Source organism: Artibeus jamaicensis, unplaced genomic scaffold (assembly GCF_021234435.1).
Source record: "Artibeus jamaicensis isolate MK-2021 breed Jamaican fruit bat unplaced genomic scaffold, CSHL_Jam_final contig_1769, whole genome shotgun sequence".
NCBI lineage: Eukaryota > Metazoa > Chordata > Mammalia > Chiroptera > Phyllostomidae > Artibeus > Artibeus jamaicensis.
The window spans coordinates 197,529-214,023 of NW_026521346.1; the positions used below are offsets into that span (position 1 = coordinate 197,529).

The 16,495-nt window shown below is 45.5% G+C and overlaps 1 protein-coding gene across 2 annotated transcripts; it reads left to right on the top strand.

The window, feature by feature from the left end:
- The first annotated feature begins 709 nt into the window (after positions 1 to 709).
- Positions 710 to 8,149, top strand: MAGED1 (MAGE family member D1). Of its 2 annotated transcripts, none has more exons than XM_037153732.2 (13): positions 710 to 909; positions 1,403 to 1,506; positions 2,179 to 2,889; positions 3,560 to 4,228; positions 4,353 to 4,416; positions 4,646 to 4,725; positions 4,897 to 4,988; positions 5,205 to 5,284; positions 5,376 to 5,418; positions 5,675 to 5,737; positions 6,323 to 6,437; positions 7,345 to 7,730; positions 7,942 to 8,149. In XM_037153732.2, the coding sequence occupies exons 2-12, from the start codon at positions 1,462 to 1,464 to the stop codon at positions 7,720 to 7,722; spliced, it is 2,340 nt and encodes a 779-aa protein (XP_037009627.2). In that variant the 5' UTR covers positions 710 to 909; positions 1,403 to 1,461; the 3' UTR covers positions 7,723 to 7,730; positions 7,942 to 8,149. The 2 variants fall into 2 exon arrangements, with proteins under 2 accessions (XP_037009627.2, XP_053526804.1); XM_053670829.1 differs by having other exon boundaries at positions 1,433 to 1,506.
- The last annotated feature ends 8,346 nt before the right edge of the window (positions 8,150 to 16,495 follow it).

The window sequence follows — 16,495 nt, forward strand, 5'->3', positions numbered from 1 at the left end:
GGCCCACATTTTTCATTTTCTGTTTACTAGGTCATGCATGCAGTCAGTGTTCTTTGCGTCTTGATCTGTAAAATAGAGACCTTCACCTCCCATGGCTGCTGTGAGAGGAAAACAGCCCCAGGACAGATACTGCTGTGATGAAGAAGCTGTCCCCTTCACACACAAAATAAGTCCATTCCTGGGGCTGCACAAAGGGCAAGAAAAAAGCTAATGTTTGAGTCTGGAAGCAGTTAAGGGGAGGGGACATCATTCAGAATCACGTGGACAGCAGGCTTTTTCTACCTCCAATAGGGTATCCTCTCTGGACATTTCTTTTCCTGGGCTCCAAAGCTGAGCACTTGTTGCAATTAGAGACCCCACTCAAACACTTTCTTAATAGTGACTTTTAAGTAGTGATAGGCAAAGGGGTGTGAATGCATGCGACCTAACAGGAGGGGCCATCAAAGGGGGAGGACAGAAATGAGACGCAGTGCGGAAAAGGTAGGGGGCTGTGGGGGGCAAGGGGTGGGACTTAGAGGCACAGTGCATCTGTTCGGGGGAGGGGATGTAGTAGAAGGGGAGGAACCGTCGTGTGCCATAGACCTGGTTGGTGGTGGGATGGTGTGTTGGCAGAGGGGCGGAACTGCCTCCGGCTGCACATGCGCATCACGGCATACAGAACGAGGCTTTTGTTGGGAAAGTCGGCGGGACTCTTATTTGGTCGGTCAGCTGTTGCGCATGCGCACAACCTTGTGAGGCGGTGGGTGGTGTATTAGGCGAAGAGGCGGGGTCGTCCTAGCTGCCGCGCTGGCATTTTCTCCTGGACAAGGAGAGGGTGCGGTTGGTGAGAGCCGAGCACTGCAATCCCGATCCTCTTGAGTCGCGAAGAAGGGAGGCGACGAGGGGGTTGGAGTTGGGGCCTGAGGCAAGGTGAGAAATAGCCCCCAGGCAGGGCACTTGCCCCCTGGTGCGGGCCCCCCATTTTTCATCCGGATCCCTTTACCCCAAATTTTGATCCCCCTTCCACTCCCCAAGCCCTGATTCGCACCCTTCCCCTGGTCCTCCCTTATTCAGAACCCCTGTTCTCTCTCTCCCTGAAACCTTCCCATCGTCCAGAATCTCCACAGATTTCTGGTCCTCGATCTGTACTATTATACCATTCCTTCTCATTCGAAACCTCCATTCAGTTTCCCAAATGAGATTCCCAATCCCTGTAGATTCAGACTTTATCTGCTCTCTGAATCCCGATTTGAAGCTTCTCCCCTTCAGTAGCTCCGCGGGATTCAGAACCTCCATCTGGACACCCATTCACTGCCCCATGGATCCAGTCCGCTCCCCTCACATTCAGCACCTCAAGAGTCCCCACAATCAAACCCTAAACACCCCACCCCCAGATTTGGTTCTCCGTATTTGCCCTCCGTAGTATAACGTCCAGCTCCTCCACAACCCCCAGGCTCTGCTCTTGCCAGAGGGACTGGAGCCATGGCTCAGAAAATGGACTGTGGTGCGGGCCCCCTGGACTTACAGGTGAGATCTCTACCCCCCTCCCCATTTCCCCAGCGGACAGTTGCCCCTGGGCCCCTTTGCACGCCCTCTTGATGCCTGGACTCCACTGTCTTTCAGATTCCCAGTGTTTATCGAGGGGGGAGGGGCGTCCCTTTTCAGCCATCAGTCCCTTGCTCATAGAGAGGGGAGACCCTGTTAGCAGTCAGGGCAGTCTGCCCAGAGAATGCGGGTTGGATAAGGAACCATTTTTTCCCTTAGTCCTGAGGGTGTAGAGCAGTCTGCCGCCCCCTTCCCCAACCACCCACCTCCACCCTCCCACTCGCCTTCCATTCCCCACTCCCTGCGACCCCCCTTATTCTCCTCAACTCCTCCTGAGGTTTCCACCACCCCGTCAAGAGCTCTTAAGTCACACCATTCTTCTTTGCTCTAATCTCACTGCTTGACCACCCCTCCCTTCACCTAAAGCTCTCTCCTCTTCCCACTCCACCCTTATTTTAGCCCCCACCCTACTCAGCCCCTACCAGACATTTTGATATCACTGTGTCCCCCTCCTCAGTGGTCTGGCTCTCTTCCTCAGCCCTCCTCTGTTTGCACCAGCCCCCTGCCTGCACCTCCCCTGCGCTGCTCCTCCTACCCTTCAGCTCGCCCTTCAGAGGCCCAGAGATTTTAACTTTCCCCCCCTGTATTTTACAGGATGAGGCCTCTGTAGAAGACAGCACCTTGCTTATGCAGACCCTGATGGAGGCCATCCAGATCTCAGAGGCTCCACCTACCAACCATGCTCCTGCAGCTGCCTGCGGGCAAAATTCTAGTCCCCAGAGTTTACAGCCCCCAACAGCCAGTGAGAAACCTGATAATCAGGTTTCAGCAGCTGCAGCTAGGCCTAAAGAAGCCTTTAAGGCCCAGAATGCCGCCACAAAAGGCCCAAATGCTGCCTATGATTTCTCTCAGGCTCTTAATGCCAAGGAGATGCCACCTAAAGCAGCCTTTGTGACCCAGAATGCTACCCCAGATGGCCCAAATGCTGCCTATGATTTTTCCCAGGCAGCAACCAATGAGTTAACTGCCAACAAGTCTGAGAAGGCCTTCAAGGCCCAGAATGCCACTACTAAGGTGGGTCCAAATGCCACTTACAATTTCTCTCAGTCTTTCAATGCCAGTGAAATGTCAAACACTCAGCATAAGACAGCCTTCAAGGCTTGGAATGATACCACTAAGGCCCCAACAGCTGATACTCAGATCCAGAATGCCACCCAAACCAAGATGGCCACTTCCCAGGCTGACATAGAGGCTGACCCAGGTATCTCTGAATCTGATGGTGCAGCTGCACAGACATCAGCAGATGGTTCCCAGGCTCAGAATCTGGAGTCCAGGACGATAATTCGGGGCAAGAGGACCCGCAAGGTGAGATCACTGCTAGCTCCACTCTGACTTGGGTTCTCTCCTTTCTTCTCTGAGGTTATTTGTTCTAAAAATGAAATCAATATATAGATATAGAGGTTTCTATATCTATGTTCATATCTGCCTGTATTCCGCTATATTATAGGGGTTGATAAGGTGAATGTGGTAATTCCTGCCCTCTGAGTGTCTACAGACTGATGGGGAGATGAGATGTAATATGTACAACCTGTATGTAATTAAGTTTACATTTTGATAGTAGCCACCATGTGTTAGGTCTTGAGCTAGGCACTCACACAGGTTATCTCACTCATTAAATCTTAAGGTACCTCATATCACTTAGGGATCATAGTCTCAGTTTTACAGAGAAGGAAACTAAGTCCTAGAGAGATGAAGTGACTTGAGTGATTTGTCCAGGGTGGTACAAGCAGAGCCAGTGTTGGACATAGGAAGAACAGCTTCAGACCCCACCCTTGGGTTGATCTTGGCCTGGTTCAGAGGTGAAACTCCTTCCTGGAACACAGTGAAAGACAAGCCCAGGAGTCAGGGTGACCATTGGCTAGTGGGTCAGGCTGTCACTACAGGTGATGGTTTTAAGGGGCCTTCCTGGAATAGATAGGGTGAGGACACAGAAACAACTGGTAATCCTGGACCTTCCTTCTCTCTGGTGATGCAGATTAATAACTTGAATATGGAAGAGAACAGCAGTGGGGATCACAGGCGGGCCCCACTGCCTGCAGGGACCTGGAGGTCAGCAGCTGTTCCAGTTACCTCTCAGAACCCACCTGGAGCACCTCCCAATGTGCTTTGGCAGACCCCATTGGCCTGGCAGAACCCATCGGGCTGGCAAAACCAGCCGGCCAGGCAGACCCCACCAGCACGTCAGGGCCCCCAAGCTAGGCAGACCCCACCAGCCTGGCAAAACCCAGTCGCTTGGCAGAACCCAGTGATCTGGCCGAACCCAGTGATCTGGCAGAACCCAGTGATCTGGCCAAATCCCATCGTCTGGCCTGGTCCAGTTGTCTGGCCAAACCCATTGGCCTGGCAGAGTCCACCTGGGTGGCAGACCCCACCTGGATGGCAGACCCCACCTGGATGGCAGGGTCCTCCAGATTGGCAAGGCCCTCCTGATTGGCAGCTACCATCTGACTGGCCACTACCACCCGACTGGCCACTTCCCACCGACTGGCCGCTCCCACCTGACTGGATCCCCACCGATTGGCCAGTCCCACCTGACTGGCAGAACCTGCGACCCTCACCAAACCTGCGCCCCTCTCCCAACTCACGTGCCTCACAGAACATGGGTGCCTCACAGCCCCGAGATGTGGCCCTTCTTCAGGAAAGAGTAAGCATTCTTACTCCCCACTCATATCTCCCCTCTCTCGCTCTTTGCCATCCTTCCATCTATAACTCAACTAAATTTTATGTAAATATCTTAAGACTGAAAAGATTTCCTTTTCCTCTCCTAGGCGAATAAGTTGGTCAAGTACCTGATGCTTAAAGATTACACAAAGGTGCCCATCAAACGCTCAGGTAGGCATCCAGTGTCCTCTCCTGGAGCTCTGCCCTTCCCCACACCCCATGCTCTATGGACATACCTTTGCTTATATATAAGTCCCATCCCCTTAGTCCTCTCCTTCCATGGCCAATTTCTTTCTTTTTCGCCTTTGAGGACCCTGATTGTTTTCTTAGCAGAGCTATCAAAGGGGCTGCAGCTCTGTGACCCCTGCTCAGCTGAGGCGCTCCCTCTTTTGTCCTACAGAAATGCTGAGGGATATCATCCGTGAATACACTGATGTTTATCCAGAAATCATTGAACGTGCATGCTTTGTACTGGAGAAGGTAAGAAGGCAGTTCCTAAGGCACAGGAGTGATGGGGAAAGTCTTGATTTCAGAGACTCACGGTATTTCTATCGGGAGTTTAGGGCAAGTCTCCCAGGAAGGTGAGCAACCAAGTATGGGCAGCTTATGCTAGGTTTTGTAATTTCATAGTCTGTTTTCCTTTCCCTGTAGAAATTTGGGATTCAACTGAAGGAAATTGACAAGGAAGAACACCTGTATATTCTCATCAGTACCCCCGAGTCCCTGGCTGGCATACTGGGAACGTAAGATGGGAAAGGAGGTGGAACATTGCCTTTCTCAGTGGTGCTTTTTCTTCTGGAAGTAGGTCAGGATCCAAGACTCAGGGTCACATAGTAGGGTCATGGGCAGAGTTAGAGTATAATTGTCCCCTAGCTGAGGAACACTAGGGAAGCTAGATGCTGTCTGGAGTGTCTCGTGAAAATGGCTGCTGAACGCATCTTCTTTTTGTACTCCTTTAGGACCAAAGACACACCCAAGCTGGGTCTCCTCTTAGTGATTTTGGGTGTCATCTTTATGAATGGCAACCGTGCCAGTGAAGGTGAGTGCCTGGAGCTGCTGCTGGGGGTTGGCTACAGCCTGATTTCCATGCTCATTTTCCATCCCTTGTCTCCCCTTGCCTCCCACTGCAGCTGTCCTCTGGGAGGCACTACGCAAGATGGGACTGCGTCCTGGGTATGATTGGGCTCTCTCATCTCTTGCCTGTTTATACCATCCTTTGACAACAGAGGATGGTCCCAGGATTACATCAGCCTGGTGTTCTAGTGGGTATGGGGAGGTACAGAGCCCAAGAATATGAGCTGGGTGGATAGGGAAATAGTCATGAACCCTCTGCCTCTTTTCCCATCTCTGACCTCTGTTGTGGAAAGCTCTTTTCTTTTGTGGGGCAATATCCTAGTCTCTGATTATGGGTTCCTTTTTTTACTTGCAGGGTGAGACATCCTCTCCTTGGAGATCTGAGGAAACTTCTCACTTATGAGTTTGTAAAGCAAAAGTAAGTGTTGCCTAAGGGACTTTATCTAGTCTTGATTTCTGTGTGCTGGTCAGCCTCCGAAAGTTCTTCTCACACTCATTTTTTACACTAAATATATACACACACAGAAAACATACACAGTCAGAAATACTTAACTTAGTATACTCCTTGTGGTTAAATTTCTATAGTGTAGTTATCTTGCAAGTGAAGCTTATCCACCATCCCCACGGTCAATGTGTCCAAGGTTAGATGTAGTTGAGGCTTTTGCACTGCAGTGTAATCAGTGCAACAGGCCTATCTGTGGCTCACTGACAAGATTATAAGAACCTGGTGCTATAGCTGTGACAGAGGCCGTGAGGTTGAGTGTTGTCCATTCTATGACCCTATACAAGCCCCCTGAAGCTCTAGATGATTTCTAAGTGTAGAAGCACTAACACAGGAATTTTAAGGCCTGAGTATTAAAGGGTAAATACACTGATTGTGTGTAGGAATGAGTCTTGGGGGAGTTGCTACCTGAAATCTGGGGTTTCAAACTCTAGGATTATGTTCATTGATGGACTACCATTCTACCTTGATAGAAACAAAAATCTTTTTGCTCTTTCTAAGGTACCTGGATTATAGACGAGTGCCCAACAGCAACCCTCCTGAGTATGAATTCCTCTGGGGCCTCCGTTCGTACCATGAGACTAGCAAGATGAAAGTGCTGAGATTCATTGCAGAGGTAATAGAGGAATTGCTCTAGACTTGATGGGGTGAGGTATGGCTGGCTGGGAATGGTGCAGAGCAAGAATGAGATCTCAGGTATTGCACATAGTCGATACTGGTAGACTTTTTGTTGTTATTAAGGAAACAATAGCACAAAGTAGAATGCTAAATATGCAAGCTCTGTCCAGAAAAAATGCAGCCGTTGTTAATATAACAAGAACAGTTTGTGCAACAATGATATAACCTGGCAGCCAAGAAGAGTGGACTGGAATGCACATACGTAAACAACGATGACTTCACCGTACTAGTCAGAGCAGGCAGCAGATGCCATTCAGTGAGCATGTGTACTGTGTGGTTGTTGCATTCAAAATGAGTGAGCAAGTAGAGCAACAAATATGCATCAAATTTTGCATTAAGCTTGAACATTCCTCTGTGGAAATTATTTGGGTGATTCAGAAGCCTGCAGCTATGGGCAACTGGTGATTGTCAGCTTCGTCACCACAACACACTTGCTCATGCATCACATCCAGAACTTTTTGGCAAAACATCTAATCACCCAGGTGACTAACCCCTGGTACAGCCCAGATTTGGTGCCCTGTGACTTCTGGCTTTTCCTAAAACTACAAGCACCTTTGAAAGGGAAGAGATTTCAGACTGTTGATGAGATTCAGGAAAATATGATGGGGCACCTGATGGCAATTGGAAGAACTGTGTGAGGTCCCAAGGTGCCTACTTTGAAGGGGACTGAGGCATCATTATCCTATGTACAATGTTTTTTGTATCTTGTATCTTCTTCAATAAATGTCTCTTTTTCATAGTACATGGGTGGAAACCTTCTGGACAGACCTCCATATAGTAGGAGCTTCATAAATATTAACTAATACTATTATGGGTTTTGTTATATATTCTATTTCTCATCTCAGGTTCAGAAGAGAGACCCTCGTGACTGGACTGCACAGTTTATGGAGGCCGCAGATGAGGCCTTGGATGCTCTAGATGCTGCTGCAGCTGAGGCCGAGGCTCGTGCTGAGGCGAGAACCCGCATGGGGATTGGAGATGAGGCTGTATCTGGGCCCTGGAGCTGGGATGACATTGAGTTTGAGCTGCTGACCTGGGATGAGGAAGGAGATTTTGGAGATCCTTGGTCCAGAATCCCATTTACCTTCTGGGCCAGATATCACCAGAATGCCCGCTCCAGATTTCCTCAGACCTTCACTGGCCCCATCATTGGCCCTGGTGGTACAGCCAGTGCCAACTTTGCTGCCAACTTTGGTGCCATTGGTTTCTTCTGGGTAGAGTGAGATGTTGGGTAGGTATATCACTTCGGACTGGGTAGCTAGTGTCATTGGTAGCTATTTATGTATGGTTCATGGGGATGCATTTATATGCATAAGCTGGCAATCAGTAAACTAATGGTGGGGAGGTGAAAAAAGTATGGGGAAGCATTGTTTGGTATTTATATTCCTTACTATTTGATATATATCATTGATTTAAAATTTGTTTCTTTCTTGTGTTCACAGATATTGCCAATCCGTTGCAGTAGTCTTTCCCCAAATGAGGATGAAGCCCAGATTCCTTCTAAACACAGCTATGTAGAGAGCCACATCCTGTTGACTGAAAGTGGCATGCAAAATAATTTTATTTGCCGTTCCTTGTTTATTACTTTTTCCCCCCTTGTGTGCTGTCAAGTTTTGGTATCAGAAATAAACGTTGAAACTGCAGAGTGAATTGAATGTGCTCCCCTTTTTTCCTATGTTTGGGGAGAGCTCAACATGTTTATATGGGAAAGACAGTGCCTCAGTTCTAGACTAAGGGGCATATCAGCTTTCAGCAGGTGGAAATGTGGGTAGATTAGCTAATGGATTGAAAAACAAAGGAAGGATTGACGAACTTCAGTGTTGATGAAGTCCAACAACTAGTATGACTTATTTAGAAAATATCACTTTAGTGCTTCATGTGTGAAAGATATGCTTCTAGGTGTCTCAGAGTGACATTAAAAGAGATGACATAATGAGAAGGAGTGTAGATGGTCAGACAGTTGTATTTGAGACAGAAGGTAAAATTCCAGGTAATGACAAGGTCCAGAGAGTAGGTGGTTGAAAGGGAAAGAAATGAACAGTTCCTAGAGATAATGTTCCTGGGACTCCAGGGTGTTGGTTGTATTATCCATGTGGAAAATGAAATAACTTCAGGATGGGGGCAGGAGTAGAAGCACAGAACAAACACTATGAGTCAGGTACTAAAATCTGTGTGAGAAAGATCTCAAACCCCTAGCCACAGTGTCCTTAAAGGGATGGTTCCACGGGTCTCACCTCTGAAGATCCTGTTCCTCTAGAAAGGCTCCACAATCCCCACTCCCACAGGACCAGGACTACATCTCAGAGACAATGTCTTAATAGACAATGGAGGCCTTACAATGGCCTCTTCCCTTGTGCAGGGAGAAAGGAAACTTTGTTGCTTTAAAAACAAAAATTTAGCAAGTAACTGGCTTGACCTGCTGAGCCCTCAGAAGAGTAAGTTAGGTCATAACTTCCTCAGAGGCTTGGTGGTAACTAAGCATGTGAGCAAGGGCAGAAGCAGTTCCTGAAGTAAAAGGAAGCAAGAGCAAAAGCAATTCAGCCTCCTGGGAAGGACTAAGTAGTGGGCAGGGATGGTGTCCAGGGCTTCTCGCATTCTCAGGTGATGTCCACATTCAGAGAGGAGAAAGCCCAACATTAATAGGAAGGAGACAGCAGTGTGGAGCCCCAACCCGTTCCTGGTCTGCTGTCCTCACTGCTATGCTCTCTTCCAGCTGAGCCCGGATTCTGACCTTTTTCCCAGGCCAGTCCTGGGGAATCTCAGCCTGGGGCCTTTTGGCAGGGGCTGCTCTAGCCCTGCATCTCCGTGGTGCCTCCAAGTCTGGGCTGTGATTCCAGCATTTCTGGGCACTGGCTGCCTACTTGATGGTGTGAAACACCCAATGTCTGTAGAACTGGGGTGGCCTTTCACTGCGGGAGGGTGCTTTTGCCATATGTCCACTTAACCACAGAGTCTCTCACTTACCTCAGGCTTCTCCCGGTGTGTGTTTACAGCCTCCACATTCAGGTAGATGGACTCCAGTTTGCAGCCTCAAAAAGAACCCATCCATCCATAAACCCCCAAGGAAAGCACAGGTCTTCCCTGAGGTGTCATCCCTTACCACCTCCATCACCACCCACACCCCCGCTCCACACGTGTGCAGTTGTGACTTCCCTGTGGGGTGGGAGTTTGGACCAGCTCCGTGATGTGTGGGGACAACACCAGGCCTAAGAGGCAGCCAATGGGAAGGCCTCCCAGCTCTTCCCCTAATAGTCTCAGCATTCTCTGAGCCACCATTGCTCAACTGTCAATGGGAAGATGAAAAAAGGTCATCTCTGGGGTCCCCCCAACTCTTGTGGGTTGTGAGACAGCAATTTAATGTATATAATGACGGAGCTCTGTGAGTCCTCCAAGGTGAGTCAGGTGGTAAAGTCGTGGGAGAGTCCTGGGGCCACTGCCTTGGGACCATCAGTCCCAGGTAAAGTTTATTTAGAGGACAATGATTATGGCAACATCCAAGGTGTGGAATGTTACAAGGGAGTTTGGGGGGAGCCTGAAGAAAGAGGAAGGTGGTATCACTGGGGCCTGGGGCTGGCAGAGGAGGCCCAATGCCTGCGGAAACCCCCTCTGTAAAACTTCATCTCTAGATTTCACTCTGCTCTCAGCTTCAGTTCACCAGCTGTCCTGTACACAGTCCAGAAGAGAATTGAGATTGTGTCTTTCCTGGTCATAAAATTGTAGTGCAATTTGCATAGTTGGCAAAATTTGAAGAAGTTCTTAATTTAGGTAATATTATTATGTAAATGTTCACGGTCTGATTTTGATTATTGTACTATTTTTGTAAAAGAATATCTTTGTAACTTACTCTCAAAATACTTTATTCTAAAATTTTTATCATTTTATTATTTTTGTAATTGTTCCTCTTCAGCATCAATGGTATGAGAAAGAAGGAAATTTGCCCTGGCTGGTGTAGCTCAGTGGATTGGCCATGAGCCTGTGAAGCAAAGGGTCACTGGTTCGATTCTCAGGGCACATGCCTAGGTTTGCGGGCCAGGTCCCCAGTAGGTGATACATGAGAGGTAACCACACATTGATGGTTCTCTCCCACTCTTTCTCCTTCCCTTCCCCTCTCTCTAAAAATAAATAAAATATATATTTTTAAAAAGATGGAAATTTGTCTCACAATGGCTCATTAACTTTTTTCTGTTTTTTAACTTAATTTTTAATTAAAGTATAGTTGACATTCAGTACTATATTAGTTTCAGTGTACAACATAGTGATTCAATGTTTGTATTTTTTATGATGTGATCACCACAGTAAACTTACTAACCATGTAACCATACAAAGTTATTACAATAATATTGAGTATTTTCTCTATGCTGTATATGACATTCCTATGACTTACTGCTTTTATAACTGGATGTTTTTACCACTTATTCTCTGATGCAGACCCCGACTCATGGGATCCAAGACACTGTGGAGGAGATGAGACAAATTCACACAGACTACCAAGTCCTGTGGAGGAAAAGAGATGCTGCAGCCACTCTTTCAAAGGGAGAGCACCTCAGCCCTTGCCTCGACAAACTTTTATGGCTTTTCTGGGCACATTACACGATGGTCCTCATTTACTATGCACAAGTTCACTTTAGGTGGTTCTCTTTTACCAAAAACAAAGGAGAGGATGCTGCTAATCACATCGCAGAAGAATAGTTACAAATGCAAAGGGAAAAGTGTTGAAATGGTTACACTGGTCCTTGGAAGGTTTAGCATAGATTTTAGGAACTTACTTTAAAGACATGCAATAAATGTTTTCTGCCTCAATTCAGAGCGAGAGATTTAGCACAAACCAAGTCTCAAAACAGCCTAGGTACAATGCATGCCTGATTACCCACAGGAAAACCTCTCCAAGGGCGTGGGTCCTGTCTGAGCCCACACCATACAGAAAGGTCTCTTATAATTCCTCCCTTGTTTTTAGTTAGGACTTCTACAGATCCCACAAAGCTTGCTACTTGCTGGTCTCTCACACGACCCTGGGAATATAATTCACAAATGTATCAAAGTACAGAGCATTATTATAATCAGTAACCAACAAGCAGATCCAAAGACCCACATTCTCAGTTTAGGCCCATCAATCATTGTCAGGCAGTAATGATCAAATGGACAGCATTCAAAGAACTCTGAGGGCCTATTTTGAGTCAGGGTCAACTAGCTAAAGGGCTACAAAACTTTGGGGAAACAAACTCATTTTAGGCTTCAACCCTTATCATTTAAATTGAGGGTATCAGCGAAGCAGGTTTCATAGAATTTGATGCATTCTTTACGCCTGATAACCCCAGGAACCCACTTTTTCCAGCCTAGGGCCACACCCACCTCCAGCATTGTTTCATGCTTAGGTCAAGCAGGGGAAGTAAGGCAACCAAGAGATTAGGAGAATTCTTGCAGACAGAATGAGGACTCAGGCTATGTCAAAGCCGAGGGGCAAGGGCCCATCATTCCCTTTTTCTATAGCCCCCCAAGTCCTTCCCTGAGGGCCTGCTCATGATCATGCCTGTCTTAGGTCATCACTCCCTTGAGGAATCTTACCCATCACTGGCTAACTGACCATGCACTGGGGGCCAGAGTAAGGTGGGCAGAGGTGGTGCTCCCGCCAGGGAAATAAGATTTGTCTCCTCAGAGGCTTATGGTCCCAAGGTCTCTCATTCAGCGTTACCCATGGTGGGGTTATAGCTTCTGAAACCAGGTAGGGTGGTTCCCAACATCTAATCTCCCCCGTTTTTGTTTGTGAATGCAACTGTAGTTGTTAAGCCTATGAAACCTATTTGCTGTTTCTGAATGCAATCTCAAGAAAACAACCTCCATATACATCATAAAGCACAAATAAGGATTAAGACAGGGGGTTACCCAAGAGCTGCCATGACCCAAACTCATAAATTCAGTCTATTAAACCAATTTTTTTACTTCAGCCATTTTAGATTATTGTCAAGAGTCTGGAACACTTTTTGTTCAGTAAGGCCTTTACCTGAGCATTAAGAGCCTGGATGTCCCCCCATGTAGTGGGAACATGTCTAAAGGGAACATTATGGGAGACTGGGGGGTTCTTGCCCTCTGCAGGATGCACTTGAGCTTCAGGCCCTGTCACTGGGGCATGCCCCATCTTCCTCTGTTGGTGGACCCAGGCCAATAAGTGACAGAGTGGGTGTCCATTTTCCTTCTGCTTGTTCAGGGTCAGCTGGGCCATCTGGTCTGCTAGTTGATCGGTTCTCACCTCCAGGTAACGGAGCTTGAAGTCTGTCCCACTCATGATAAGGCTTTACTCTTTTGGCTGGCAGCCAGGCAAGACCTGTAGCAATGGAAACACATGTATACCCTCTTCACCATGTTAAGAGATCTACAGGGCCCTGCAAAGAGCCATCTCCCAGTGAATCTCTATATAAAGCCTGAGGATAAGATGACTTTGGCTCTTTCTTCTAAAAATGTTTCTCACTTGGAGTTCAAAGTGATGCATCACAATTTAGAAAATTATATATAAACATGGCTAAGATAATCAAATTTTGAGGGGAATGAATCATGACTCCCCATTTTTCTCTTTTTTGAGATTTTTAAAAGTATGATGAGCTCATTCTCCAATTGCCTGACCAACTGGATTATAAGATATTACTGTTTTATGCTAGATATTCCAATGCTGAAGAAAAACCTGAGTAGAATGTGCAAGGTATTCAGGGCCATTATCAGTTAATTTGCTGAGGCCATCATAAATAAATAAAGGCCTCAAGCCAATGGGCTTGTATATTTTTAACAAATTCTCCTGTTAAAGCAGATGCATGTAGGGCATCAGATTAAGTATCAACAGAAATATGAATGTATTTGAATCTTCCAAAGGAAGATTAACGAGTGATATCTGTTTGCCAAATTATTTGAGAACCTAGTCCTTGAGGATTAACTCCTGTAGATGGGGGTGCCTTGCTAAGGGCTTGGCAATCAGGACATTCTTTAATAACTTGCTTAGCTTGGGAAGACAGGCCCCCTGCTGTTTCTGCAAGCTGCAATGAGTTTAAGGAGCAAGTTAATTGTCCTGTTGTTCTCAGGACCTGCTAGCTCCTAGATTCAGAGTTTTCAAGGAAAGTTGGAAAGATGGGGGAGGGGGGGCTCTTGGCTTAAATATGTTTTAGACAAAATTGGTTACAAGCTAAGGGCCTTTTGTGACTTGATAAACTAACCGTTCTCTCCAGAAGAACAGCCAGTTCATCCCCAAGGAAACAATCAGTGTTTACAGGTACTGAGTAAAAAAATGGTGCTTAGTCTTCCATGGAGAAGGGCTAGTTCTCCCTGGGGAGACAGTACACCTACATTTCATTTTTACAATAAAGGGTAATGGCTCTGGCATAAACAAGGAGGATTCTCTTATTATTGTTGTTGTTATTTTCTTCACTTTTATTATCTGTTCAGATACCAACTATTTTTTTGAAGAAGACCTTACCTGTTTTCTATTTTTTTAAATTTATTTAATTGTTGCTCAAGTACAGTTTTCTGTCTTTTACTCCCATCCCAGCCCACTGCCCCAGTGCTCCCCACCTCCCTCCCATATCCACCCCTTCTTAGTTGTTATCCATGTGTGCTTTATACTAGTTCCTGTAAATCCTTCCCCTTTTCCCCTGAAATTCACTCCTCTCTTCCCTCTGGTCACTGTCAGCCTGTTCTCTATTTCAGTGTCTTTGGTTATATTTTGCTTGCTTGTTTGTTTTATTGTTTAGCTTCCTGTTCAAGGTGAGATAATATGGCATTTGTCTTTAACTGCCTGGCTTATTTCACTCAGCATAATGCTTTCCAGTTCCATCCATGCTGCTGCAAAGTGTAGGAGCTCCTTCTTTCTTTCTGCTGCATAGAATTCTATTGTGTATATGTACCATAGTTTTTGGATCCATTCATTTACTGATAGGCACCTAGGTTACTTCCAACTATTGGCTATTGTAAACTGTGCTGCTATAAACAGTGGAATGCACAGGTTCCTTTAGACTGGCGTTTCAGGGTTCCCAGGATATAATCCCAGCAGTGGAAATCCTGGGTCAAAAGGTAGATCCATTTTTAGTTTTCTGAGAAAATTCCATACTGTTTTCCATAGTGGTTGTACCAGTCTGCAATCCTACCAAAAATGGATTAGGGTCCCCTTTCCTCCACAACCTTTCCAACACTTGTTGTTTGCTGCTTTGTTTATGATGACCATTCTGACTGGTGTAAAGTGGTATCTTGTTGTGGTTTTAATTTGCATCTCTCTGATAGCTAGCGAAATTGAGTATCTCTTAATGTGTCTCTGGATCTTCTGTATGTCCTCCTTGGAGAAATGTCTGTTCAAGTCCTTTGCCCTGTTTTTAATTGTCTTAGAGTGGAGTTGTGTAAGTTCTTTGTATATTTTGGAGATTAAACCCTTGTCTGAGGTATCATTGGCACATATGTTTTCCCATATAGTTGGTTCTTTTTATTTTAATACTGTTTTCTTTAGCCATGCAAAAGCTTTTAATTTTGAGATGCCATTTGTTTATTCTTTTCTTTATGTCCCTTGCTCTAGGGGACATATCAGTAAAAATGTTGCTGCATGAACTATCTGAGATTTTCCTGCCAATGTTCTCCTCTAGTACTTTAATAGTGTCACAGCTTATATTTAAGTCTTTTATCCACCTTGAATTTATTTTTCTGTATGGTGTAAGTTAGTGCTCAAGTTTCATTTTTTTGCATGTAGCTGTCCAGTTGTCCCAACACCATTTGTTGAAGAGGCTATTTTTACTCCATTTTATGTTACTGCCCCCTTTGTCGAATATTAATTGACCATAGAGATTTGGTTTTATTTCTGGACTCCTTAGTCTGTTCCATTGGTCTATGTGCCTGTTTTTATGCCAGTACCAGGCTCTTTTGACTACAGTGGACTTGTAATACAGTTTGGTATCAGGTATTGTGATCCCTCCTACTTTGTTCTTTTTTCTCAAAATTGCTGCAGCTATTTGGGGCCATTTATGGGCCATATAAATTTTTGAAGTGTTTGTTCTATGTCTGTGAAATATGTCATTGGTACTTTAATAGGTATTGCATGGAATCTGTAAATTGCTTTGGGTAGTATGGACATTTTGATGATGTTAATTCTTCCAATCCATGAACACTGAATATATTTCCATTTGTTTGTGTCTTCCTTGATCTCTTTCTTCAGTGTTGTATAGTTTTCTGCATACAGGTCTTTTACCTCAACAAGGAGGATTCTTAATATTTCTTTAACATGTCACCCCCCCATCCCACTTATAGCATTCTTTAGATTGACAAATTTGTGAACACATTCATAACTTTCAGAAATAGTTTTTTCCTACTGGCATATACAGTTACTTTTTTCCCCCTATTCTTGGTGATAACTGCATTCCTTGAGTGTGCTCAAAAGTGATCTATCTCATTATCTAGTGCCCTTGACAACTTTAGGGAGGCTGGAGAAGAGGAAGGGAGGATGCTAAGCTCTGCATGGCTTGTTTCCAGGACCAAAGCAGTCCCTTGGCTTCCAGAAGGAGGATTCAGAGTGCTTCAAAGACACATTTTCTCATTATCTTTCTTCCTGTGCTTTTTACTGACTGAGGGAAGTAAGATCTTTTTCCTTTGTTTAAACAATCAATTTAAATTCTTTCTGAGTAGAATCGTTATGATGTAACAACATTAGAGATCTTATTGTATTTATGAGAGGTTTAGCAAAATATTTTGAGACTAAGCAGTTCCTTTCAAAACAAAAATAAAACTCAAGCTAACCAGTATTTTCAAATTAAATCTTCTAAAAGAGGGAGTGAGACACTAACCTTAGAATCTTATCCCACACCTGGTGTTATTTCAACTTCTGCCCAAATTTTTCCTAAATAAAGAAGTCTAAAGATCCCTTATCAGAGAGATATTCAGCAGCCCTAAAAAGCTGCTGAACTAGCTTAAAACATTACTACTGTCCCCCAGAGAGCCCATTGCACATGGTTGAGGATTCACAGAAACCTTCAAAGAAAA

Excerpts from the sequence above, each read along its gene's own strand:
- MAGED1 (XM_037153732.2), top strand. The coding sequence starts at position 1,462 with ATGGCTCAGAAAATGGACTGTGGTGCGGGCCCCCTGGACTTACAG. Across the intron at positions 2,890-3,559 it reads GGGGCAAGAGGACCCGCAAG|ATTAATAACTTGAATATGGA; the intron begins GTGAGATCACTG and ends CTGGTGATGCAG. Across the intron at positions 5,738-6,322 it reads TATGAGTTTGTAAAGCAAAA|GTACCTGGATTATAGACGAG; the intron begins GTAAGTGTTGCC and ends GCTCTTTCTAAG.